The sequence below is a fragment of the Brachyhypopomus gauderio genome, chromosome 13 (assembly GCF_052324685.1).
Source record: "Brachyhypopomus gauderio isolate BG-103 chromosome 13, BGAUD_0.2, whole genome shotgun sequence".
Taxonomy (NCBI): Eukaryota; Metazoa; Chordata; class Actinopteri; order Gymnotiformes; family Hypopomidae; genus Brachyhypopomus; species Brachyhypopomus gauderio.
The window spans coordinates 11,739,252-11,766,060 of record NC_135223.1 but is presented as its reverse complement, the minus strand read 5'-3'; the positions used below and the strand labels follow the sequence as shown (position 1 = coordinate 11,766,060).

At 42.8% G+C, this 26,809-nt stretch overlaps 3 protein-coding genes across 7 annotated transcripts; 1 reads left to right on the top strand and 2 right to left on the bottom strand.

Annotated features, from left to right (window-relative positions):
- On the top strand, positions 1–7,409 carry gnb3a (guanine nucleotide binding protein (G protein), beta polypeptide 3a). Of its 2 annotated transcripts, none has more exons than XM_076970443.1 (9): positions 1–84; positions 2,220–2,337; positions 2,625–2,770; positions 3,249–3,312; positions 3,810–3,972; positions 4,277–4,343; positions 4,503–4,704; positions 6,275–6,491; positions 6,708–7,409. In XM_076970443.1, the coding sequence occupies exons 2-9, from the start codon at positions 2,281–2,283 to the stop codon at positions 6,812–6,814; spliced, it is 1,023 nt and encodes a 340-aa protein (XP_076826558.1). In that variant the 5' UTR covers positions 1–84; positions 2,220–2,280; the 3' UTR covers positions 6,815–7,409. The 2 variants fall into 2 exon arrangements, with proteins under 2 accessions (XP_076826558.1, XP_076826557.1); XM_076970442.1 differs by lacking the exon at positions 1–84 and adding an exon at positions 1,294–1,333.
- Positions 7,410–8,083: 674 nt separating this feature from the next.
- Positions 8,084–11,494, bottom strand: cdca3 (cell division cycle associated 3). Its single transcript, XM_076971248.1, has 7 exons — positions 11,316–11,494; positions 10,685–10,825; positions 10,457–10,574; positions 9,611–10,221; positions 9,182–9,521; positions 8,951–9,030; positions 8,084–8,533 (listed from the first exon to the last, which is right to left on the bottom strand). Exons 2-7 carry the CDS (start codon positions 10,814–10,816, stop codon positions 8,441–8,443), a joined length of 1,374 nt encoding a protein of 457 aa, XP_076827363.1. The 5' UTR covers positions 10,817–10,825; positions 11,316–11,494; the 3' UTR covers positions 8,084–8,440.
- Positions 11,495–11,675: 181 nt separating this feature from the next.
- On the bottom strand, positions 11,676–26,565 carry pex5 (peroxisomal biogenesis factor 5). Of its 4 annotated transcripts, XM_076970919.1 has the most exons (17): positions 26,289–26,564; positions 24,769–24,926; positions 24,078–24,116; positions 23,729–23,846; positions 22,885–23,028; positions 22,440–22,530; positions 21,796–21,886; positions 20,615–20,737; positions 20,043–20,156; positions 17,959–18,042; positions 17,672–17,791; positions 14,823–14,966; positions 14,563–14,633; positions 14,249–14,470; positions 13,970–14,135; positions 12,987–13,144; positions 11,676–12,853 (listed from the first exon to the last, which is right to left on the bottom strand). In XM_076970919.1, exons 2-17 carry the CDS (start codon positions 24,880–24,882, stop codon positions 12,622–12,624), a joined length of 2,031 nt encoding a protein of 676 aa, XP_076827034.1. In that variant the 5' UTR covers positions 24,883–24,926; positions 26,289–26,564; the 3' UTR covers positions 11,676–12,621. The 4 variants fall into 4 exon arrangements, with proteins under 4 accessions (XP_076827034.1, XP_076827036.1, XP_076827035.1 ...); XM_076970921.1 differs by lacking the exon at positions 12,987–13,144 and having other exon boundaries at positions 26,289–26,565; XM_076970920.1 differs by lacking the exon at positions 20,043–20,156 and having other exon boundaries at positions 26,289–26,563.
- Between the last annotated feature and the right edge of the window lie 244 nt (positions 26,566–26,809).

The window sequence follows — 26,809 nt, the reverse complement described above, 5'->3', positions numbered from 1 at the left end:
CTCTGAGGTCAGCTGTGAAGGTGCCATCACATAAATAAAAACAACAAACAAATATACCAAGAGGACATAATCCAGGAGGACTGGGTAAGTGATAACTTTATAGGTCTATGCATTTTATGATTGTATTTTAAAAGCATCTACAAATACAATAAAACATCTATGGATATCTAGGGTTGTTTTCTATACTGTTATGTTCTTAGTTATCTCACTTACGTGCATGAATTAGTGCTTATTCTAGCACTGATTCTGACTGATATATAGTAATCAGTGCTATTTAGAATCAGTGCTAGCACTGATCATTGATTATAACTGATAATAACTGATATGCTCTAATAATAATGTAGTTATATGAGAAAAGATGGCATTTTGTTTTTATTCATAGTAAGGTAACTTTAATCTACATTTACTAAAATATGGTAAAGTGGTGTTATAATTACATTAGTGACCAGTTACCTCCCTGAATCTTTTTGTACAACACAAAAGCAAAAAAGAAAAAAGACAAAAGTGAAAGACAAAAGTGCAAAATCTGCACTTAAAACACTTCACTGTGCATCACTAGATTATTGATAGGATTCAAAATGATCATAATGCAGTTGTAATGCAATGAGAATAATGTAATCAAATTAAGATTTTAAAATACAGACTATAAGGGTTTGTATCATTTACAAGGGTGTAGCATTTGACCAGAATCCAGTAATATTCGATGGCTACAGTGATAAAACTCTCAAACAGTAACATTTTCATCAGTAAAGTCATCTGACGTGAGAACTGTGTCCAGCATTCAAAGGATGTCCAGGCCACACTCCCGCCACCCCCCCCAGGTGCCACCGCCTCTCTCCAGCCCCCGCCCTGCACCCCAGTGCTTATCCAGATGCAAAGAGCAGTCTGTAATCGGATAACAGCAGATTTGACTCCTTTAAAATGTTGGCAGCCTGGAATTAAGCTCACTCTCTCCTGCCTCTATCCATGTACCATTCCCGTTCTCTGATTGGTTCTGATTGGTCCAGCAACAATTTAGGGTCATTCTGTGTGCCTGTGGTACTCCGTGTATCTCCTAGACCTTTTCAAATCAGTGTTTTCCATCTCCCTAAAAAAGTCAACAAAGTGGCAGCATGAGGGAGTGCATTCCTGCTGAAAAATATAATATGAAAGCATTTCACTGGTTTCCATGACTCCCCCTCCCCCTCCCAGTTCTTTTTCAATTTCACCCTCCTTAAACAAATTTTAGGCAAATTTATCTGGTCATAAGAGACATGATGTTAGTCACTAACACAGATTTAATCAGCAATACAAGAACAATTGGTCATAAATCTGCCATCTTCACTGACTCCAGGTAAGACCTTTTATAATAATTAGGGTAGGATGACAAACTTTCATAATATACTCTGTTGGCAAAAATATGAAATGTTCTCAGATTGACAGGGGTAACTAAAGCAGAAAATAGATCATATGTTGGGGAGATGACTGAAGATGATTAGTGTAAATGATTGTGTTGTTGACGTAAACATCATCAGTCTCACACGGCTGAACATGTTGGACCACTTTGTATTAAGTCGTGTTACACAATAATGATAGCTTTCTTCACAAGTATGTGTGTGATTTGTAAGCTCAAACTCAGGAAGTCTCACACAGCTTTCTTACAGCCTCTAGATTGGTACCAATTAGGACAGTACACTTCTGTTTAAAAGTTTGGAATCACTTCTCATATTTTAATCAACACTCAGTCAATTTTATTCAGCAAGTTGTCTAGTTCTAGTATATTGTGGTCCTTTTAAATATGTATGTGGAACAAATGGATTTTAGATATTTGAAAGCATTGTTTTTAAACTTTTAGTTTAGAACAGACAACAAAACTCAAATGAGATGTATGAGTGTATGTAGATGTCTGAGTGCATGTGAGTTTATGTAGATGTTTGAGTGTATGTAGATGTTTGAGTCTATGTAGGCTTGCGTGTGCATATGGGATGTACAAACATGTGGTTATGTAATCATACGTTTGCGAGAGTCCTTATTTGTGAGCATTTGCAAATGCAGTTTGAATTGCAAATGCTCCTTGAAGGCAGGAAGCGCCCATTAAAATAAACACTGATCCTTCTATTGAATAATGAATTCAATTCAATAATAATTATTAGCTCAAAAGAGGGCTTATATATATATATGTAGATTATATATGTATATATTCTTACTTTACTCTATATATTCTTACAATTCTTACCCAGCATTGCTTCTGCTCACCTGACCTCAAACCTGCTTTGGTGACTGCACCTGACAACTGTGGCCATGGGTGAAATGGAGCAGCTTCGCAAGGAGGCGGAGAATCTGAAGGATGACATCACTGTTAGTGTCACCAGCTCTAACGAGTCATCTAGCACAATGACAGATTCAGATCTAAGATAAAAAGACACAGCATTTCAGTTTGTTTCTTTTTGTACACACAAACACACACATACACGCACAAGCACATGTCTCCCTCATGTAACACTAACTAACCTGAAGTCACTTTTTATAGAGCGCAACAAATAGATGTGTTTCATTTGGCAGTCTTGTCATTCAGCAGTAACTGTTGCCACCGTGATTGTGTCTGCAAACTGACCCCCTGACCCCCTGCCCTATGACCTCTTCAGGCAGCCCGCAAAGCAGTGCAGGACGCCACGCTCCAGGACACTGTCTCAGGGACCGCGATGGTGGGCAGAGTCCAGCTGAAAGCCAGGAAGACCCTCAGAGGCCATCTGGCCAAAATTTATGCCATGCACTGGTCCACAGACTCTAAGTAAACACACACACACACACACACACACACACACACACACACTAGTATTCACAGCTACAGACTGGGCTGGTCATAATACTGCTCCATACACGCCATGACACTGTGATATAAAGGTCACAGACCCCTGCCTCTAATCTTATGTGTCTACTGAATCTGAAAAGGCTTCATGAACAACCTGTGACTGAGGAACTGGCTCAAGACATCTCAAGACAAGAGATCTTGTTCCCTAAGATCTAAGATCAGCCATCAGACCAGCCGGATGGATATGTTTTGTAGAACAGGACATACAAATTTCCTCTTAGCAGTAATAGTTTCATCTGAGATTATGGTCCATGTACACACTATTCATTGTTATAATCTCTGTAGCCTATTTTGAAATGTCTGAATACACTTTCTTCTCACTTCTGCAGTCTCAGGGATTTTTTAATGATTTTTTTCTCTCTCTCTCTCTCTCTCTCTCTCTCTCTCTCTCTGTCAGACTCTGTGTGAGTGCATCTCAGGATGGAAAGCTGATTGTGTGGGACAGCTATTCCACCAACAAGGTACTGAGCCTCGACATCAAGCCACTTCATTGAGTGTCCATAAATATATAAGACTCATTTTGACAGTCAGTGCAATTTACTGGTCAAATGTGCAAGGACAATTTAACATGAGCACAAAGCCTGTTCCATATTAAATCTGCTTTTACACTTAAATTTACTGTTTTTTTTTTTTTAGTTCATGCTTGTTTCTCACACTGTAGTTTTCTTTTGTGGGCCCACAAGGTGGGTCTATCCCGTTTCCTGTTCATTACCCTGTCTACACTTTATAAATACATGACAGATCTGGAGACTCCATGTATTCAGAAACAGTCGCTTTGTAAATCTCAGTCTTTTGATCTGTCAGGTAGGTACACGTATTCTGGTACCCCGGAAGGCACAGAAATAGCTGTTTCACATAAGGCAGAACAGTTGTGTCTGAACCCATTTACAGGGATCCGTAACACTTTAGAAGAACCAAAATGCTGATTGCCCTCGTAACCTTGGCCCGCTCCTTCCAGGTAAATGCCATCCCGCTGAAGTCATCATGGGTGATGACATGTGCGTACGCGCCCTCGGGGAACCTGGTGGCGTGCGGCGGCCTGGACAACATGTGCTCCATCTACAACCTGAAGGGCAAGGACGGCAACGTGAAGGTCATGCGGGAGCTGGCTGCACACACAGGTTGGAGAAGCGCGCGCACACACACATGCGTCCGACACCTTAATCATACTAGAATATTAGGGCTTTATCAGGATATCAAAAAAATGTCTTGGTCTCTTGGTCCTAAAATGATTTGATTTGCCCAAAAGGAGGTAGGTAGTTCATTTCACAGGACATCAGTGTGGTCTGTGCTAAGGTTAGGGTCACACTTGGATTCGCTTTTCAAATGAAAGTTGGAGGAAGGGGGCACTTGGTCATCAGATTGCACAAATATAAAGGCAGATGCTCTCTTACATAGGCACGGTCACTGTTCTTTGCATTGCAGGCTACCTGTCATGCTGCCGGTTCTTGAGTGACAGTGAGATCATCACCAGCTCTGGAGACTGTACATGGTAAAGACTCAGTCACTCCCTCAGCTGCTCAGACCACGGCTGACCAGGAGAATTAAAACACGATTCAGTGACACCACCCAAATCAGCACTAGTGTAACCCCAACACAAAACCCCTCAAATTACTTCCCCAATGTGATATGACCTTTCATCTCTCTGTAGTGTTCTCTGGGACATCGAGACTGGCACACAGAAGACCGTGTTCAGTGGCCACATGGGAGACTGCATGTCCCTGGCTGTGTCTCCAGACTTTAACACTTTTATTTCAGGAGCATGTGACTACACAGCCAAGCTGTGGGATATACGAGAAGAACAGTGCAGACAGACATTTGGGGGCCATGAGAGTGATATAAATGCTATTGGAGTAAGTCACACACACACACACACACACACACACACACACACACACACACACACACACACACACACACACACACACACATACACACACACACTTACTTTAAAGGACTTCCACAGCTGTATGACCTTCAGTCACTGGCACAGTTACTATGCAGAAATCAGAGACTTTCAAATGACTTCATGATCCAGATTAGCCCCATCCTTCATCCAGGAGTCAGTTGTGTAGACAAAGTGTCCAACCAGCTACACTCACCTTTACACAACCAGTAAATACAGGTCCAGCAACAGATTTGAGGTCTGCATCTGAATACCTCGTATCAATTTGTTTCAGTACAAGGACTCAGATTAGGGTCAGGTGTAAAGTCTAAACTTCAGAGGTGGGGACTCGAGTCACATGACTTGGACTCGAGTCAGACTCGAGTCATTAATATTAAGACTTTTGACTTGACTTGAAAAAATATTCAGAGACTTAGACTTGACTTGGACTTTTACACCAATAACTTGGGACTTGAATTGGACTTGAACCTGTTTACTTGCAAAGACTTGATTTTTTTTACCCCAAATCTAAATTTTAAAACGCATATTAATATTTATAAAGTGCGCCCCATTAATTTAATTTCCGTCCTTCTGACGCAGACCGGCGTTACACCAGATTCTGAGACCGTCGAGTTTTGTGACCACAGGGGGAGCTATTTCACAGTTTCTGTCCAGAGGCACAAACGCTTTACGAATGCTACGTAAACTACGCTGATGCACTTTCTTTACTCGTTTTGTTGGTGTCCACGAGCCAAAATATGACAGATGTTTATATTTACATTTATCGTCTCTTAATTACATAAATGTACTTAAACAAGATTTACCATCCCCTCACCATTGCAGCCAACAAAGAAATCATGAATGGGATGTACAGGTGAGCCTTTTTAACTGGGGTCACCAATTCTGACGGCAGCCATCAGAATATGTGACCCCACTGAATCTCCAGGTAACAATAGTAGCCTACACCGTGACCCCACAATAACAGAAAACAATGAAAAAATAACCCTAACCTTTTATTAGTCTATATTTAAACATTTTATCCAAATGTTTAGAATAACCATTCGTAATGACAGCATCTTGCTTACGATGAAGCTTGCTATTTTCGTGTAAAATGATGTAACGAAACATTCTTGTTTAAGTACATTTATGTAATTAAGAGAAGATAAAATGTAAATGATCTGTCATCTTTTGGCTGGCGGACACCAACAAAACGAGTAAAGAAACGCATCAGCGTAGCATTCGTAAAGCGTTGGTGCCTGTAAAAAAAAAAGACTCAAAAGGACTTGAAATTCCAAGTTTCAGACTTGGGACTTGACTTGATGGTTGCTTGTCTTGACTCGAGACTTGACTTGAGTTGACTGTCTTTACTTGAGACTTGACTCGGGACTTGAGGATAAAGACTTGGACTTACTTGAGACTTGCAAAACACTGACTTGGTCCCACCTCTGCTAAACTTACATACAGAATATTCCGGAATACATTTGAGTTAGCATTCCCATGGTGCTCATCTTCCCCTTTCTGCCTCATGGCTTTCTCAGTTCTTCCCCAACGGTAACGCTGTGATCACGGGCTCGGACGACGCCACCTGCAAGCTGTATGACCTGCGTGCGGACCAGGAGCTGATCACATACCAGGACTCCAGCATCATGTGCGGGGTGACTTCTCTTGCCCCGTCCCTCTCCGGACGGCTGATCTTGGCTGGGTACGACGACTTCAGCTGCAACATCTGGGATTCACTGAAGGCTGAGAGAGTGGGTGAGTAAGGAGGTGGAGAGGTAGAGAGGGGAGAGGGTGGAGAAGAGATGGAATGAATCAGTACATTCGAGACAGCAAAGGTCCTGGTTTAGGTGGCCTCGTGTCGTAATTCTAACAGCCTTGGTTTTAGGTGCACAGATGTCTTTCAGATTACCACCAGGAAACTACTACATAAGTTCTCGTCCCCCTGGGTGATTAACTCTGCTATCTTCACAGGAGTGTTGGCAGGTCATGACAACCGCGTGAGCTGCATCGGGGTGACAGCTGACGGGATGGCGTGCTGCACGGGATCGTGGGATAGCTTCCTGAAGATCTGGAACTGATGCACCATCTGGAAGAGAGAGAGGGAAAGCGAACATAAAAAGACCGGACCGAGGAACACTTGTGTGGCTATGAAACTTGGGAGGGAGAGGGTATAGGAGAGAGGGGGAAGAGAAAAGGATGTTTTTGTGCCATGTCTGAGAAGGGAGTTGCCTCGAGACAGAATATCTTTCAAAAGCAAGCTAGCCAGTATAATTTTCTTCTAAAGGAAATAGTACATTAATGTACAGAAACAAGATGAACTGATAGTCTTTCAGGGCCCAGTGTGCGCTGAGTAACTGCATAAGAGCCAAGTCACTAATTAGCAACTTAGTGTTGGTTTGACAAAAGATGTTAGTGTAAAATGCAATTTATGGATTCATGCCAACAAAAGATAATTAAAAATTTGTAACATGTAAATAATTTAGGAATGGCCAAAATGTTTTGGCAGATGGATTTTCAAAATGCACAATGATTCAGATTCTTGACTTGACTTTTTGACATGGTTTGATATATTTATCATATATCTGATTTTACTTGAGGTTGAAGTATAAAAATGTTATGTATTTGCTACTTTTGATGGAGTTGGTCATTTTCTCCTCCCCATAGTATATTTAGACACTCTGACTCTACTTTCATTTTCCACTGCTCTGGCACAGGACCATTAAACAACTGTAGGTCGTGATTCTCCAATCTCATTTTTGTCTTTCTTTCTGATATTCATAAGTTTGGACAGTTTGTGAAGACTTTACTAGGAAAATTACACCTAGTACATTGGTGACCGGACAGTACTGATGACTCGAGTTCACTCACCACCATCCCAAATGATACAACCTTATTCCAAAAATATAATGTCTTAATATCTATTGCTAACATAAACTTGGGGAAGACTGGGGGGAGGGGTCACTTCCCTTAGCTCTGTTGTGTGGCTGCAATCAGGAACTAAATAGTTCAACAGGAACCCACTACATTAACCAATCAGGAATTGTGTAAAAGATATGAGCTCTGTGTACATGTTTAAAAGGAGAATATAGTGGGGTTTTAGGTTTATTCATTACTCTCTGCATTTTGCCAGCAGGGCAATTGATCATCACACCAACACTGAATTATTAGGGCACATCTAAAGCATTAAATATGCAATGGAAGTGAACTGAATGTGGACAACATGCCACTACAGCACAACTCCCAGACAGTGCTATAGGGAGAGGCTGTTCCCACAGGACTCCTAGAGAACATGGCCAATGTTGAGTAATTAACACCTTTAGGTTTAAATTCAACAGGAACAGCAAAACTAGACTTCCAATTGTTTTATTTTACCAAATAATTTAGACAGCACATTCATAAAATTCATGTTACAGACATAACTTCAGTTACAGTACACTGTACAATAACATCAATATGGTCAAACATCCTGATGCTCCCCCAAATCCCCACCACCTACATGTTCACCTCTAAAGTTCTCCAAAGTACAAACGTAACAAACAGAGCTGAATGATAAAAATAATTTTAATTTTATTTACAGTTAAAAAAAAAAAGAAAGATGGCAGGAAAAGGGACACACAAAGGATTAAATTACATTAAAGATGCTTCCTGAGAAACAAAATTAAAGCTGTATGTACATAGTGTTGGTAACAAACTCCAGTTCTCCTTTAATGATTCTCTTTATTGAGAGAGAGAACAAGTGCTCTTCTGTCAATCTGGCCAAACCTCTGCTTCTCTGGAGTAGAAACCTTGAGCTTCATCTGAATAAAGGGAAAACAATGGTTCATTAAGCCTTTTTGATCGCCACTAAATGGAAAAAATTGTTCAATCACAGAGCTGAAAACCAATCACTCCAAATGATTGGCAGGTTGCATGTAAGTTTCACTAACTGTTCTTTAAAATGTCCACCTCAAACATGAAATAGAATTTAAAATGCACATTTCATCTAGTCATTGGTTCGACACGGGGCATTTCTAGTTCATACCCAACAGGCACACAGACTACAGTACTAGTACACAGACTATGGTGCTAACACTATCTGGCAATATAAATGTGCAACGGACAGAGAACTGCCTTCATCTAGAAAGCAGTGACAGTATTTTGTGATTACAAGACAACTGCATCCTTTCATGTGTGAACTAGTAAACAAACAAAGAATGAGGGATCAAGAGCAAAACCTGTGCATTATGGGCTCTAGGAGAATTGGTTTCCTTAAGGATCTGCAAAGGAGATCTCCCTTCACTTATCAGAGCTTTGCCTGCAACAGAGGAAAAAGACAAATTGAAAGACAACTCAAGAACATTTAGATTGAACCAAATACATTTAAAACTCAAAATAAATACATGCCTCTATTCTGCAGACAAACAGCAGTGTCACAAAACCTTCCATACATCACCAAGGAAACTCACCTCTCTGTTTCTGCTTGGTGAGCACCACTTTATTCTCATTCTCGTCGATTGCTGGTTTCCGAGTGGACAGTGGGGAGGAGGATCCTCGAGTATGGACCCCTCTAGCCCTGACACCTGTCGCCCCAAATCCTACACCCAGCCACTGGGGCTTAAACACTGCCTGGCTTGGGCTGCACACATCAAACCTGGGGAACCTAATACCAGTCAGGGGGGATTCTTTCTGAACATTAAGGTTCAGGCTAGGCTTTGCAGAAGCAGCTGGTCCAGGAACAGCCGGTTCAAGTGTCTCCTGTTCTACAGGGCCCTCCTCTGGTACTATGGGGGCTTCAGCTGGGATATCCTGTGCACACAAGGCAAAAATGTTTCAAAATCCTATCTGTAGCACAAAATATGTTTTCCAGGAGGGTCAATTCTGAGAAAATAACCCACCTCTGACTCAGACGGCTGAGCAGTATCTGATGAACACACGACGGCTTCCTGGACAGGGGAAGAGGCCTGGATGGTGGAAGAGGACTGGACGGGCTCGTTGGAGACCTGAGGGCAGGCGTAGCTGTGATCGCTGTCCTGCGTGTCCTCCACTGGAGGAAGAGGAGTGGCGGGACGCTCCTCTTGCGAGGTGTAGAACTCGGGAGAGTACACACCCTCACGGCAGGCAAGCAGGCTGAGGCTGATCTCCCTATTGAGTGGAGACTCCTCCAGAAGCAGGGCTTCCTCTGCCTCCTCCAGCGACACCTCAGTGTCCACTTCCACCTCACCGACCAGCACGAACGGGCTGCTGGCAAAAGAGCCATATCCCATGGAGGAGACGCAGGGCGCTGGGGTGGACGGGGTGGGCGCAGTGTCCGCAGGCCCACCGAGACAGGCGGGAGGTGGGAGGAGGGGCTCTGTAGAGCAAAGCTCCTCCGGTTGCTGCTCCACACTAGGCAGACTGGGACATTTAGGTAAGGGGGCAGGCAGCAGTGGAGCAGAGGAGGAGTCCCGCGATGCAACGTCGCTAAGAAAAAACGTACTCAGGCGGCGAGCGAACGAGCTGACAGTCACTGCAAAGATGTGTAGAAATAGGTTTCAGGACCAACGAGTCCAAGTCAGGGAGGATAGTGTAGCCTAAATTCTATAATTGTAGAAATGATTTATAATGTGACAAGCATATCAATATGCTGGGATGGTACAGGAGTAACATCTGGCAAAATGGATTTACAAGAACGCACTGCTAATGACTCAGATCAAATGACACCCAAACATGCTTTTATTCAAGCTGAATTCCTGCAGCCTCACCCTTCATGCTGTCCTTCAGTGGGGTGCGGAGGATACCAGGTGATGGTGAACGTGGGTCAGCACACACTGGTCCAATGGTCTCCTGGACCACATGGACACAGGACACCGCACCACCGACCTACAGCAGTGACCAGAATAAACACATTCACTGCAACAAGGAGGCAGGCAAACACAGAGGAAAAGGAAAATGTTTCAGAGACAATCTCGATAGACTGAATTAGGAGTTACCTGTATAGGTGTGCGGTCGATACCACAGGATGGTGACCGTGGGTCAGAGAGCTCCGCTATACGCTGATTCGGAAGTCGATGGATTGGTTTAGGCGTTGATGCCACAGCCATCTTGCTCTCACTGGTACCCATGTTAAGAATCTGTTTATAAACACAAAACAGTTCAAAAAGTGATAAAATATAATGTAATGTGTTAAATGAAGCAGGAAAGTTACCAGCTCGCTGGGAGTGCCTATAAAAATATACAAGCTCATGAAAACTGGTTAACGTATTCTTTTGGCATTTTACACAAGAATAAATTAAGCAAAGCCAACTTACTAGGAAAAATAAACAAACAGACAACGAGACTATAGGAAAACAAAAGCTGAGACAAAATTTCAGCTTCTAACTTCATTAACATTGTTAGCTTTATATTGTTAAAGCGACTTATTTGTAGCTACCTAAAGTGCAAAACATGGAATTTCTCAATCTTCAGGGTATTTTGTATGTTCCTGTAATGCCAAGTTATTAATTAACAACACAGCGTTAATCTAACTAACAATGCTAGTTAACCAGTTAGCAACTACTTAAATACTTATACTAGTTAACAAACAAGTGCTACCTTCTAGTTAAACTATCAAACCTCACCCACCTTAGAACAAAAGTTGTTCACCAGCCGTACAAATACTTTATTTCTTCGGCGTCCTTTATGCAAACTCTGTTTTTCGTACTGTAAACTGTGAAGCGCCTACACGGATATATGTGGAGACACGCAGCCTGGTGGTCCAAACCTCAACACAGCTGCGTCTACGGGGGAATTTAAACTGTGTGCGGAACGTTTGCGGCAATTTTCAAACCAACCAATGAGCGGACGCGCAGGATCCCGCTTCCCCGCTGCTGATTGGCTGAGAGCGCACGCTGGCCGTGCGTTTAAAGGCGATTTAAAACGTAACAATTTGAAACGTGTTTGGGCAGTTAAACAAAACTGCGAAATTTAAGAATCAACGCTATACAAATTCATATGATTTTAATATGATGTCTTAAATATTGATACATATCATGTTATGGTATGCTAAATTATTCTATTCATTCATTTGTTGCTGCCCCCCACACACACGTACACGCACACACATATTTCAAATTATTTTATTGCTTGGATTACATACGTAATTACTGTTTGCTGGCTATATTCAAAACGCGTGTAATAATAATAATTATGGTACAATACACAATTAAGTTGATTCATTTACAGCATGAGCAGTATCATATTAGACAGCACACAAAGGAGTGCTATCATACGTCTCCCACTTCTCATTAATTTGTCACACAACCACAGTACCTTCAGTTCTTTAGCTGACAATTAGTGACCATTCTGGCTTGCAGAACATAGCTATTACTGGTTTATACAAAAAAACCAAACAAACAAACAAAAAACCAAAACAAAACAAAAAAGATCCCACACAACAACTCGGATGCAGCACAGATGACACGTCTCTTTAGTCTTCATTTCTTCTGAATCAAAAGCATCTCAGAAATGAAGGCAAACACAGTGTGAACGTGTATTAACCTCACTGTCCTCAAGTAGTTAAGACATAACTATGACAGGCCCTTTGCATGACAAAAATAAAACAAAACAGAGTGCCCAAGGACCTTGACTGGAGTTCAGTCACACTCCAAATAACCTAGGTCAGCTCCCGCAGTTCATTTGTTCTGCTGATGTACTGAAAGCCTGTACTGAATGCATCAACCACTTCTCAAAACCAGTCTCCAGTTATCACCTGTCTGTTGATACAGTGCTGTGCAAGTCTTTAAAGACCGGTTTGCTCTCTTCTGACTCATTCTTTTCTCTCCGTTTTCCCGTCTTGCCATCGACTCCTTCCACGCGTCTTGTATTTTCCGAGACATCTCTCCCCACATTCACACACCACCTCCCCGTCCCCCGTCCCCCTGTCCTCCCTTCAGTCCGTCTCTCCCTCTCTCTGACAGAAGTGCGCCATTAGCGTGTCCAGGTCGCGACGGTCAGCGGCCGCATACAGTGAGCTCTCCCCCATCATGCTCAGTGCCATGCGCAGGGTGGACCAGATGTTGTCCGACATCACTGTGGCCGGTCCACGGCCCGCGGCCCCCTCCGCGTCGCCAGCGGCCTGCCTCTGCAGAGAGAGCGCCTCTAAGAAATGCTCTACTGCTTCCCTGAAAGAGAGAGAGAGAGAGAGAGAGGGGGGGGGGGCAAAAAAGGAGGAGGGGCAGAAAGTGTATGTGTTGAGTGTGGGCAGATTTGTGGGACGTGCATTCATACAGTGCTCGGTAGGATGTGTCTTCTAACCTGTGAGCTCCAAGGTTAACACAGCTGATACCCAAGTTGTAGCGGCTGCGCACAAACCCTGGCTGCAGTTCCAGCGCTCGCCTGTAGGCGGCCACAGCCTCCTCAGAGCGACTCCCATTAGCTAGAGTAGCTCCCAATTTATTCCACAGCAAATAATCCTACCAAAGTGTGGGAAGAAACAGGGGAACTAAAAACTAAAAGCACTGATAAACCTTGTCTGGAAAAATAAAACATTACTTGTGCTGAGGATGTCTAAAACACTCAAAATGTTAAAAAATCTAATATCTGCAGAAGGTTTTTACCAGCAGTCAGTTATAAATTTGACTTATTTATACAGGTGGGCCATTTTATATGGATACACCTAAATAAAATGGGAATGGTTGGTGATATTAACTTCCTGTTTGTGGCACATTAGTATATGGGAGGGGGGGAAACTTTTCAAGATGGGTGGTGACCATGGCGGCCATTTTGAAGCTGGCCAATTTGAAGCCAATATTTGTTTTTTTAACGGGAAGAGGGTCATGTGACATATCAACCGTATTGAGAATTTCACAAGAAAAACAATGGTGTGCTTGGTTTTAACATAACTTTATTCCTTCATTAGTTACTTACAAGTTTCTGACCACTTATAAAATATGTTCAAAGTTCTGCCCATTTTGTTGAATTGTCGATGCAACCCTCTTTTGCCACAAAATGGCCACCATGGTCACCACCCATCTTGAAAAGTGTCCCCTCTCTCATATACTAATGTGCCACAAACAGGAAGTTAATATCACCAACCGTTCCCATTTTATTTATGTTTATCCATATAAATGGCCCACTCTGTATTTAAAAAAATCAACTAAAAGCACCCAAAAAGGTTTTTGTTGTGAAAAGTTTGCCATGAGGCTAAGGTCAACCTTAGATTTTATGTAAATGATATTGAAGTCTTCTGTGTGTGTGTGTGTGTGTGTGTGTGTGTGTGTGTGTGTACGTGGGTGTACCTGTGGAGTCACAGAGAGGGCAGCAGTAAAACAATCCACAGCCTTGTCATACTCTCCGCTCAGGTTGAACAGCACTCCGAGGCCGCACTGCAGCTGGGGGTCGACCCGCGTGGGGTCGGCGGCCGCCGCACTCAGGAACAGCGCCTGCACCTCGCTGAACAGAGCCCTGAGAAGTGCCGTGGAAACAGGACAGAGAGAGAAACAAGGTTTTCACTCCATATCTTGCTCGATGTGCTAGACTCAATTTTTTTTTCCATAAGAACATTCGAGCCTCTGTACTCTGGTAACAGGGATCCGAATCGCTCCCTCTCCTTCTCCCTTTCTCGGACTCCCTCTCTCTCCTTCTCTCTCTCCCTCTGCTCAAGGATGTGCCGGTACTTTGGGTTGTGCCTCAGCCAATCGCGAAGCGTCTCACAGGCTTGCCGGTGCAGTGATTCGTTGGTGAAGCTGACAGCCAGAGCCATGAGGGCTGTCAGGTTGTCCTTCTTCAGCTCAATACACCTGACAGGAACATAATGGGAGGTAAAGCATAGCATATAGCATCAAGCAAGCTGGTACAAAACTGTTTTATAATATGTTTTTCCTTTATTGACCTGCGGAGGGCGCTGATAGCGGCAAACTCCTGCTCATTCTCTGCTTGGCAAGTCCCCAGATACTGCCAGGCCTGTAGGAACAATCGAAATGAAGACCACAACAGCTCACGGTCAAATCAGGCAGAAAGAATATATATGGCCAGTAAAGTAAACAACAAACAGGGCCATCATTTAATACGCATTAGTGTGTGCTAATGCCTTAATACTGTGTATTACAGATGCGTTAGTGGGTGGTGGGGAAGCAGCTAAAGGACTCATACCAGCTGGTTGTCTGGTTCTCTCTGCACAGCGCTCTCAAAGAGACGCACAGCTCCTGGTATGTCCCCCGCCTCCATTCTCCTCACCCCCTCGGCCAGAGGGTCCTCGTGGGACAGGTACGGGTTCTCCTCCTCAAACTGGTAGCCCTGAGAACCAGACCAGCAGCAATCAGAACACAACAGCTTGCAGCATGGAATCCAAATATTATGTTCTGAGCAAATCAGCCAGACGTAGAACAGCAAGGTCAACACTTTTATGGCATTATAAAATCAAACGTCTTTCAGCACAGTCTCACTAGGATTTATATTAAGAACAATAAAATGGTTTATTTTTTCATGTGTACTTAGATATTATTTGTTATAGGGCACACAGAGGTTAAACCTACTTGTAGTTAAGTTGCCATATTTTGCTTACACACACACACAACTAATAAATATTACATATTTATATATATTAGAGGTGTCTTCAACTAAGGATTTCCATAGTCGAATCTGATTCGTCAGATTTTCCCTTTAGTTGACTAATAGTCGAATCGGGCATTTTTTTTTATCTAGAGCACCTTAAACGGGATCCCGTTCTCATTCAGGACTTTTTTCCACTTCAAAGTAAAAACCTAAAACTTTCAGATAAATGAATAAATATGGTAGGTTGGTTTTATTCAGCTTTTATTTATTTATTAATTTACTTATTTATTTTTTAAGTAAACGTTAGAGAACATTAACAAAACAAATCACAGACAGTGCACAGTATCGAACTGTCAAACAGGCACTGTGCAAAATGACAAAAAATATTTTAAATAAAATATGCCTGCCTGAAAATATAAAAAAATTGCCACACAACAGCAAAAAAATGATAAGTAAAGGTTCAAGTAACAGGGTTTAAAAAGCAAACAACAACAAAAAATGTTTATAGGCCTACTTGCTGAGATGCACCACGACAAGAAGAGACGACACGACCGAAACGACAAACGGCTGAACTCTTTTTAAAAAATGCGTAAGGCGAAAAATGGTATGTCATGTTTGTTGTTGTCATGTGAAATGAAAGATGTTGATGACATAACTTGCACTTTACTTTGTTTGATTCATCTTTATCTTTTTCAAAATACTCCCACACTTTTGAAGTCTTTTTAGTAGCCATTATAATGTCAGCAGATGCTGACTATCCTGTAGCGTGTTCATCTCCGCTCGTTTGGATTGTGCAACTGCAGGGTGTGATGTATTAATGTGTATTAAGGAAGATGCCTATTGGTAATGCGCACCAGAGGTGGGGACTCGAGTCACATGACTTGGACTCGAGTCATTAATATTAAGACTTTTGACTTGACTTGAAAAAATATTCAGAGACTTAGACTTGACTTGGACTTTTACACCAATAACTTGGGACTTGAATTGGACTTGAACCTGTTTACTTGCAAAGACTTGATTTTTTTTTTACCCCAAATCTAAATTTTCATTTCCGTCCTTCTGACGCAGACCAGTCCTCTGCTTTTCCACACTCTGTACGTGTGTGTGCTTGAGCTGCAGCACAACCAATCAAATGGGGGGTTGGCGAACGTAAATTTTTACCGGGCGGGTGTAAAATGGACACAAATTAAGTATTATATCGCGATTGATTGATCGCCAGTGGTTGGTGCCAGAAGCGAACTAGTAACTCATTGAATCATAGATGTGGATCAGAGGTAAATAAACTAGATTTTTTTCCGGCGTGAGAAATCGGATGTGTGGCGTGAGAGCGTGTGAAGACGGTCAAATGCGTGTGTCTCACGCTCAATGCGTGAGAGTTGGCAACCCTGGGTTCTGTATCTGAACTCGGGGAAGAGAGCCTCTCTCTGTCACCATCATAATATCCAGTTCTATCTCAGCATGGATTGTGTATTTGAAGACATCTACGTCGAGAAAAAAATATATTGACAAAAGTGGAGTGAGTTTTCAGCTGTGGGGACATCATTCATCGTGCACAAATGACATACAGACTTTTGGCCAGCAAATGCAATGCAGAATAGTTTACTGAAATGTCTAAAGTTGCAGATTCCTGTTAATTGTTCAGTTCTTATATTTGTTTGTCTTGTGTCACTCACACATGTTCTCCAAGAAACCAGATAAGAGAAGAGAGGGAAAATGCTGTTATGGTTCTTTGTATTGTACTGTGAAAATATCAGCACTTTTTATTTGAACATGGAGTTCTACTTATGACTTTTTCACAGAATATTTATTTCTGGAAAATTGTAGTTTAAAGTATGAATATTTTTGCAGCTAAGTTTAACAAATTGAACTGTGCAATAAAGAGGTGTAATTTTTTTTTTTTTATACTTCGTGTTTTCAGTTGCACATGTTTTATCAAGATTTGAGGAGAATACAGATTTTAAAAAAGAATGCATGTCTGTTATTTACATTTAAAATATACCTGCAACATTGGTAAAAAAAAAAAAAAAAAAAGACTCGAAAGGACTTGAAATTCCAAGTTTCAGACTTGGGACTTGACTTGACTATTGCCTGTCTTGACTCGAGACTTGATTTGACTTGAGTGTCTTTGCTTGAGACTTGACTCGGGACTTGAGGTATAAAGACTTGGACTTACTTGAGACTTGCAAAACACTGACTTGGTCCCACCTCTGATGCGCACACATCATTTAAAAATATTTATTAACAGAAATTAGGATGATTTTATTTGACAAAGGCTATATATAACGAAAACATAGACATTTCATTAAAGGATGCTTAGCAGCATCCTTGGGTACCCCCATGCAGTTAGAATGGTACATTCGACTATTACGTTCATAGTCGACTATAGTCGAATCAGCAACTATTGCAGGTCACCCCTAATTTTATATATATAAAACTGACATACACACCTTGTCATAGGATGTGCTGAGAAGCTGATCAAAGTCAGAAAGCCATGGGTGAGCCTCAGCATCCCTCTTAGCCATCTCCTCCCACTCCTGCTGTAGCTTCTCCCAGAAATCTGTGTCACTCTACACACACACACACACACACACACACACACACACACACACACACACACACACACACACACACACACACACACACACACACACACACACACACACACACACACTGTTTACTTTTACTGTTGCCTTTCACAGAACCAAGACAGAGTTTCTGGGCGTGTCTGCTGTACCTCCACCGCAGCTTTGGCCTGCTGGAAGTCGGGGCCTGACGTGGCAAACTCATCCACCCAGGACTCTGCAGACTCCTCAGACACCTGACAAGGGGAACCAGCCTTCATGATGCAGAACCTGGGATGTACCAACACTGAATTTCTTCAGCCAATGCCATAACCGACAATAAGCACCTAATAGTGGCCAAGACCAATATCAAAACCTCATGATTTTACTTTTATGCAATTCTAAGAGAGCATTTCAAACTATAATCTGTATGTGCTGGGTGCAGGGAGGTAGTGAGAGGCAGGTGAACATTTGGAGTGTTTCTACTCTCCAGAGTGAATAAACAAAGCCGCATTGCAGAGAGCTATCTAAAAAGTAAACGCATAGCAAAAGCGCCGAGGGCAGCAGCCCTCCAGCCGCCCAGCCCTCCAGCCCTCCAGCCGCCCAGCCCTCCAGCCGCCCAGCCCTCCAGCCCTCCAGCCGCCCAGCCCTCCAGCCCTCCAGCCCTCCAGCCCTCCAGCCGCCCAGCCCTCCAGCCGCCCAGCCCTCCAGCCCTCCAGCCCTCCAGCCCTCCAGCCCTCCAGCCCTCCAGCCCTCCAGCCCTCCAGCCGCTCAGACGCAGCGGAAACCACTCAGCGCGTCTAGACACGGCAGCGAGGAGACGACGTGAAGCAGGTGAAGCACTGGGCGAGCGTTTCTGTGGGCTTCAATAACAGAGACAAAATGGCAAACAAGGGACAGATGAAGGCAATCAATAATCAGGGGACTGGGAACAGGGAAGGGGTAGTGTGCGTGTGTGCATTTGTGTGCGTGTGTGTGTGTGAGGGCGGGTCCCTTGGGTTGGGTGACACTATAAATGAAGGGCAGCAGGTGTAATACATGTTAACCTCTAAAAATTGATCATTTATTTATTTTATGCATCACAGGTAAATCAGGCATAAATATTGTAAACATACTTTGCAGTTCAAACAAAGGGGAACAAAAATAGCCTTCTTTTTTTTCCCTCCAACTTTGCTCAAATATTACATGTAATTTTCTGCCTTACTAATGCAATAAAAAACTCTATTCACCACAAAACACATAACTGCAAACCTCCATAGTCACAGACATCATATATTTAGCTTATTGTGTAAAGAGCAAAAACATTTTTTAAATAAAAATAATACTAAATTAAATTTGTGAAAATTATACCAAACACTTTACAGAAGGAAACTAAGCTTCTCTGATTTACAATAGTACTGTAGTAATATAAAACAGAAGCTTAATCTGGTGACCAGATGAAAATTCTGAGTTGTAATTATCAACTAAAATTCCAATATTGAACTGATGATACAAAAGAAAAAAAGTGTCCTTATCAGCAAATAATATACTGGCAAATATATATTGTGCACCTCTATTTTTAACACAGTGTCAACCTCCAGTTCTCGAGGGAAAGAGTCCAGCACAGCTTGGCCAGTTCAACTCCTCAGTTAATTAGCAGGCACGGTGGGTGTGCTAGAGCAGGCAAATCAACATACAGTACTGCGGGCTAGCACGCCCCCCCCCCAGGACTGGGGTTTAACCTCCCCCCCCATATAACTGCCATGTGACTTTTACACACACATGTACACACACACGTGCGCACACACACACACACAAAAGGCGAACAGACAAGATGAAGGACAGTGGAGGTAACACGAGCCAAACGAAGACGAGGGGTTTGGCAGTGTGAGGCCGAAGGAGAAAGCGTCTTACCCTCATTCACCCGCCTTTCAACCTAGCAAGCAGACTACTCATTTATACAGGCCCTTAAAGAAAAAACAGTGTTATTGTGCTTTCAGGAGCTGGCCGGATTTAATACAGTTATTCAACGTGGGTTTGTTATCACAAAACCCACGAATGTTACTATAATAAAATGCCTTTCATCTCGGTCTAGTAATCGAGGAAGCACAAACACTTTCGCTGCAACTACAGCAGAAATATTGATCAAATGATAGATTAAAGCAATGTAAACATGTTAAGGAGGGAAAGCCAGCATACTAAACAAAAAACAAATCAATATATAAATAAACAGTTACAGGACCACTTCATCTGTGTTGCCAAGCAACAGGGGTCCTACCTGCCTGACGGTTTTGGCCCACTGCTCTGCCTGTTTAGCTTTAGCTTGGTCAATCTTCTCTCTGCACTGGCGAGTTTCCACGTGCACAGTCCCTCCCCCCGACTCCTTCAGGAACTGGGAGGCCATTACGGGGTAAGCGGGACGGACAGGTGTTTACGCGCATGTTACGTTTGGTACTGGATTAATTGAGGAGTTATGTTTAGGCATGGATATAGGCAAACGGGTCAAGAAGAAGTCATTATAGCAGCATAGGATGACAGCGAGGAGGACATGTTACAGTAATGATGACAGTCTTGAAGACAGATAAAGCTCACGTCAAGCTCTCAAAGCAGTGGGGGAAATGCAGAACTCATTGTAAACCACATTAAGTCCAAACTGATTTGGTTTGTCAGTGACGACAATGCTGCCCAGTCCGGAGGCGCGTGGGCAAGGGCGTCTACTGGGTCGCCCAAAAGGGGCCGGGCAGCAGGGGCGCCACGGGTGGCAAGGGCCCCACGGGTGGCAGGGGCCCCACGGGTGGCTCTGCAGTTGCCCCGTTCTGTAGTGCTGCCCCACTGGGAGGGCGTGCGTACCTGGGTGAAGGTGGAAGCCCACTTATTCGCCTCCGTGGCCTGTGCTTTATCAGAGAGCTGCCTTCCTGCTCTGTCCTCCACAGTCACACTGCCCTCGCCAATTTGCCTAATGAATCGCAGGAACTACACAACAACAACAACAACATCGGCCATTACACACCCATGACAAATGGGAAGAGTTCAGAAGTGCGTTCATTCACAACAAGCTAAACACACACATTCTGATTTAGACTGCTGACCAGAGCAATCTCTCTCTCACAAACATGCACACAAGCGACACAAACACGACTCCACTGAACAGCAGAGATAAATAACAATGGAGCCCTCTAATAATGGACAACAGCAACAACAGGATGGAAAAAACTGACAAAAAGACAAAGTGTTTGAAATGAAAAGGCAAGGGCATCACAGCAAGCTGTGGCAGAGATCTCCAGTCCTGTGATCAAACCAGAGTCAGCTGGTTAATGTCTTTATAGCTCCTTAACAGGCTAAATCAGCCTGGGGCAGATGTGGTTCGGGGCTAAATTCCGAGGCAGCTCTCCAGGAGAATGGCTGGAGATCCCTGAGCTAGTTTCACCAATGTACAGTGCAACACTTCAATGGTCCCTAATCAGTTATGCAAAAAGTGGCCTGGCCAACAACATCAACAAAAAACCAAACCATGTCCTGTATCTCATGAGGTTTCACTTTGTTTTCTTCCACAGGCTGACACTGTGCTAACAGACCGACCTTTTCTCTGTTCAATCAGCACGTTCTGACCCACGGGAGTGATGCAGCTGTTTCAAAATAGATGGCAGAGGGAAACCACGTTCGGCACAAAGGACACCACAACAGAGGCTGACGCCCTGGATACACACAATGACGGTGCTACATTACTGGAACCCAACAGCATAACTGACTTAAAATGAGGGGTTCCAAGTTCGAGCTCAGAAACACTGAGGGTGGTATTCTACCAAGTTCTAACTCACGTGACTCTCAAGAAGTGCATTGATAATTTTTTTAACCATCTCACACTGAAGCTTTTCACTTGTATAATTACATAATCTACGAAGGTCATAGAGAGTATTTTCATAGATTTCTGTGTTCTCTCAGAAACTGCCGTCGAATAAAACGCAGTGTTGCCATGTACAGGAAAGATCCAGAAGAAGAACCACAGATGAGCAGCAGCAGAAAAAACTCACCTCTGTGTTCTGTAGTTTGGGGTCATCTACTTTAGCAAGAAGTTCATTGGCCGTTTGCCTCAGCTCCTCTCCTGGTTGGTATTCCTTTGTCCTTATGGGTTGAGATGTCAGCCTTAACCTCTTACACCGCAACAAACGTCCACACATGCCCTTCGTATTCATTTTAAACGTAATACTGAACATTCGACAGCTGAATAACGTACTTTATGGTCAGTAACTACATATGAAGCCTTGAGTTTAGAAAACATGGCAACATAAATGCAACTATCTTTAAAAAATTCTGTAGGTCATAAAGCCTTATATCCTCAAGTGAGTTCTAGAAGATCAATAAAGAACTGTGTGCCAGTTAATACTCAATACTCTCTTTGAAGCTCTCAATCCATTTTTAATCGCCAATGACCCCAACGTCCACCATTCTACAATCAAAATATTCTAAGCCTCAAGGGAAACATCTCACTGCTTTGAAAAACATCTATGGCTCAATGGATGTGCCTAGTAACTTCACCTATCTTGTGTGACCTTGTTGCGTCTATTAAACACTCTTCTTTTTTTCCAGGCAGTTTGCTATAATTCCAGACATGGCTGGCGCTAATTCTGTCCTTCATCTGCCCGCCTCCCACGCTCTCGCTCTTTCACTCCCTCACCATTCTTTGTCTTGCTCCTTTTCTCCCAGATCTCCCAACCAAAGTTTCTCCTCCGACTGCTCCAGATACTCTTCTGCCCATCTTCCAGGGTCTGAGACAGAGAAAGTGAGAGTGAAAAGGAAAGAGAGTCAAAGAAGGAGATAACACAGGAATATGAAGGGAACTTGGAGATAAAGAGAGAGAGAGCTGTAACTGACAATGTTTTATGTTTACTCAAGAACACAATTTGACTTTCTAGTGTGTTTTAGAGTTTAAGACGTATAGGGAAGATTTTACTCAATAATGCTGTTCATTAACTTTTTAACTGTATGAGAAGGACAGCAAAACGCTAGCGAATTAGACGCTAGTGGAAGTGTTCTCTCTAAATACTATGATAAACGTATTTTGGGAAGGACTCTGAACAAGCACACTGTGATAAAAAGAGAGAAGTCATGGAGAAACTAACCTGTAGCTTCATTTATGAATTCTCTGGTCCAATCGGCATCAGCAGTGTCAACTGCCGCTTGGCCAGAGGAGGAGGTGGGGTCAACTCCAGACAAGAACTCTGCTGCCCAATCACCGGACAGGGCTAAAGCAGCTACATCAGGAGCTGCAGGTAGAAAGTTTCAACATCTTACACCTCATAATAAATACCATCACATGCAGAGCATTACTGTAAAGCTCACTCATCCATCAGTGCCGGCTTATCCTCGACCTTACAGTGGCTAATACGATGCTGTTGATGATGCGTTGACTTTCCGTATCGGCAAGAACCTGATCTGAGGTCAGCTAAATATATAAATGTTTCCTCTGCACACTGTCAGATGAACCACACAAGCAAAGCACGCAAAACTCTATAAATACATCTTCTTAGCTGAGAAACAGCAATTATTTAAGCTTTTTAGCACTGGGCAAAACTTTTCTCTACTGTGAAGCAGCAAAAGGCCCTCTGCAGACTTTCATTAGAACAATGATATCACAGCTCCGTGCTGAAATTCTGCATCATTTGAATAAACAATGCAAAACACCAGCAGAGTTGCACCTACAATGGTACCTCTCTGTGGGGCTCTGAGTTTTGATGTTATGGGTTTTTTTGTGTGCATGGGCGTGTGTGTGAATGGGTGTGCATGAATGTTGCATCTTTGTGGGGCCGTTTTGTTTTTGTTTGCATGTCCGTGTGTGCGTATACACCACCTCTCTGTGGGGCCTGTCTGTAGCTCTGTTTTGTTGTTTACTTTTGATTCTGTGTACACGTCTATTGGTGTGTGTGTGTGTGTGTGTGTGTGTGTGTGTGTGTTTGTATACACCACCTCTCTGTGGGGCCTGTCTGTAGCTCTGCTGGTCAATCTGCTGCATTTCCTCCAGGAGCTGCCCCATATCGAAACTGTGAGGGGGGCGTGGGGGCGCCTGCAGAAACTCACTCACCAGCTGCAATTAAAATCTCCATCACTGTGTGTCAGGACAGCAGGGCTCAGTCGAGCTCTACCTCCAGTATTCTCACAAAACACCAACATCACCAGCAGACTCCTAATATGATATATAAACACTTAAAAATTATTAGAATTAGAATAGAAGCAAAGACCTGTGTACACATAAACAGTACCAACTGTCCCAAATTCACACTCAAACGGTCATTAAAATCCACTTTGGAGTACATACCTCCTCCTCAGTAGCTATTTCAATTGGTGTAGGGGGGATCTGAGTAAATAGAATCACAGAGGGAAAGAGGCATGTGGTGAAGAACATAAGAACATTCCACACACTGACCATGTAAATGACAAGCAGAGTAATACATTACTGTGGCTTTGAATCTCTAAAATGCCATAAAATATACCCTCACAAAAAACATTCTCCTTAAGTCCAGTAGTCCAATAATTCCAGTAGTTCCATTTTTCAGTCTAGTGTATGGTTTCTGAACTGGTAGAGTGTGACTATACTGGGCTAGGGTTTACAAAGCAATTCAGGGAAGGTAAAAATGTCTATTACCATGTTGTGTTAATAACACTATAACTATAAATGTGTAAGGAATCCCTATGAGATGTTAACAGTTCTGAAGACAATGTCATACGCTTAGAGAAAAAAAACAGGAAGCATACCCAATCTCAAATAGATTGTGTGTGAGGTCCAAAATCATATTTTAATATTTAAGGGGTGGATTACCATGGGGGGTTTCTTACACATTAACCAAATCAGTCACAAAGAAAGTTTATTCATATTACTACAGATCTCACTCAGTGACATACTCTTAATACCAGGTTGTAACAGAAGGACATTAATTAGCATGACAAATAAACAAATCACAAATTCATAAAGACAATTCAGAAAGACAAACAAATTAAGAAAGACTTACAGTGGGCGTTGACCTATGTCTCCAAGCACCACCTTCTTGAGTCATGTGACTTGTCAACTTCATTAGGGGATTCGCTCCCCCACATTCTGCCTCCACCAGCTCCCGCATCGCCATGACAACACAGGGTCTAGATGGCTTTTATAAGCTCCTTGGAGTTTCTAGACAAAACAAACAGGTAAAATATGAGTAGATATGAAGCATCACACCACACAATACAAACAATCAAGGGGGTGAGGACTTTAGACAGCATAAGGTCTGAGTGCAAACTTAGAATGGTCCTGGACTTAGTGACTTACTGACTGCAGAAATGATCCAGGAAAGGTGACAGGAACATTCAAATTAAATGTCATTATGTATTTGTTTTGTTATTTGCAAAAGCCATCACTGTTACTGATCTACTACTAACCACTATCTTGACGAAAACCCATATGAGCATTTTGAACTTGAATGCCACTAAAGAAATTAAGTGTCCACCAGTCACCCTTGGTCAAAGCGCAGAGCCTTAAGCACTGAGATCTGCATAGGACTGAACCCTTGTGAAGACAAGATAGTCCAAGAAAAGGTCAGATGAGAACTTTCTATTTCACTGGTCACTGGACACACAACTGATCACTTATCACATTCATTTTATTTTCAGTGCATACACTTGGGAGTGAAACATCATAGGAACATAATCTGAACATGGGAACTTCCTGACTATCCAGCTTATTTCTGTCTGGCCTAGTGGCACCACATGAACTACAGCTCCACGGTCAGATTAAAACGATTAGACACTAAGTATGATTATATACTAAGTTATACGTAAGCTGTATACACACTCGAATAAACATTCAACATTCAAGTGATGACAAGTGGCGATTTAACATTTCTTCTTATATAAGAAAGGTCTGGCCCATATCTGCAGCTCACCTGTTTCAACATATGATCATAAAAGAGGCATGAAAACGTGCAAGACTACCAAATAAAACATGCTAGTTAGCTAGCTAGCTAATGTCTCACAGGTTGTCTTCTCACTATGATCTCGTCAGCCCAAATCATCTGCTGAATAAACCACCGGCTGAATACACACAATTGGTCACAATGTAGTCTAGCTAGCCAGCTAGCTCACTTAATTCTCCATTTCACACTACGCATTTAGCATCGCAGATGTCAGCTTTATTAATCCTCCCTATTCAAAGGCATTATTTACAAAACGACTTGTACAATTTGTGTCCGAATAAAACAGCACACGGCTGTTGAGATGCAGGTTCAGTACAACAGCCCGCTAACGTGGCTAACCCAACACTGTTTACGTGGGCTAGCTGCCTCCACCACAGCTGATACCGGACGGTGTTGTCAAGTCCTGTCAGCTAGCTGCTCATCGACAGGCTGCGGTCACTACCACAATATCAAGGTTTGGGAAGAAAACATCCGTATCTAGTTGAAGTTATCTGCCTAAAGGTGTGTGAGGCACACAGGTAATGGTAATTGGATATATGTAGGTGGTCAGCTAACGGTAGTTTGTGAGCTAGTAAACTCACCGCTCGCCTCAGGTCCAGGCGATGTGGCTCCGTCTCTCCTCCGGATAATGCCGTTTGGACCAGGCGCTAGCCAGCCCGCTAGCTCCCTGACAGATTAGGACGCAGTGCTGGTCACTACTTACTAAACAAAACAGGTAAATGGTGAGCTGGTGTGGTGAGCTGAAGTTCGAGTCATGTGCTAGTTAGCTAGCGAGGGACCACAGCCTTCATCTATCCTCTACTCTGATGCCTGCAACTACAAAGCAAAGAAACTACATGGATCGAACGCTACGAATCTGATATTCACGAACATCATTTACGACAACCTTGCCACTAAAATTGTGCGTGGCTTACGGAGGCGGTTACGTAAAATTCCTAAGAGAACAGAGTAAACGAAGCAAAAAATTAAATGTCTGATCTATCCAAAACATAAATTATTGTTAAAACTGTAAGTTCACTGTGTTAAACCAGTTAATAATAAATCAGTAAATATATTAAGTATTTGCATGAGTTGTTTGAACCTCACGTTGCGCAAGGAGTGA

Excerpts from the sequence above, each read along its gene's own strand:
- gnb3a (XM_076970443.1), top strand. The coding sequence starts at position 2,281 with ATGGGTGAAATGGAGCAGCTTCGCAAGGAGGCGGAGAATCTGAAGGAT. Across the intron at positions 4,344-4,502 it reads AGCTCTGGAGACTGTACATG|TGTTCTCTGGGACATCGAGA; the intron begins GTAAAGACTCAG and ends ATCTCTCTGTAG. Across the intron at positions 6,492-6,707 it reads ACTGAAGGCTGAGAGAGTGG|GAGTGTTGGCAGGTCATGAC; the intron begins GTGAGTAAGGAG and ends CTATCTTCACAG.
- cdca3 (XM_076971248.1), bottom strand. The coding sequence starts at position 10,816 with ATGGGTACCAGTGAGAGCAAGATGGCTGTGGCATCAACGCCTAAACCA. Across the intron at positions 9,522-9,610 it reads CTCAGCCGTCTGAGTCAGAG|GATATCCCAGCTGAAGCCCC; the intron begins GTGGGTTATTTT and ends TTGTGTGCACAG. Across the intron at positions 9,031-9,181 it reads CACCAAGCAGAAACAGAGAG|GCAAAGCTCTGATAAGTGAA; the intron begins GTGAGTTTCCTT and ends CCTCTGTTGCAG.
- pex5 (XM_076970919.1), bottom strand. The coding sequence starts at position 24,882 with ATGGCGATGCGGGAGCTGGTGGAGGCAGAATGTGGGGGAGCGAATCCC. Across the intron at positions 24,117-24,768 it reads GACATAGGTCAACGCCCACT|ATCCCCCCTACACCAATTGA; the intron begins GTAAGTCTTTCT and ends CTATTTACTCAG. Across the intron at positions 14,136-14,248 it reads TTCGGATCCCTGTTACCAGA|GGCTCTGTTCAGCGAGGTGC; the intron begins GTACAGAGGCTC and ends GGCACTTCTCAG.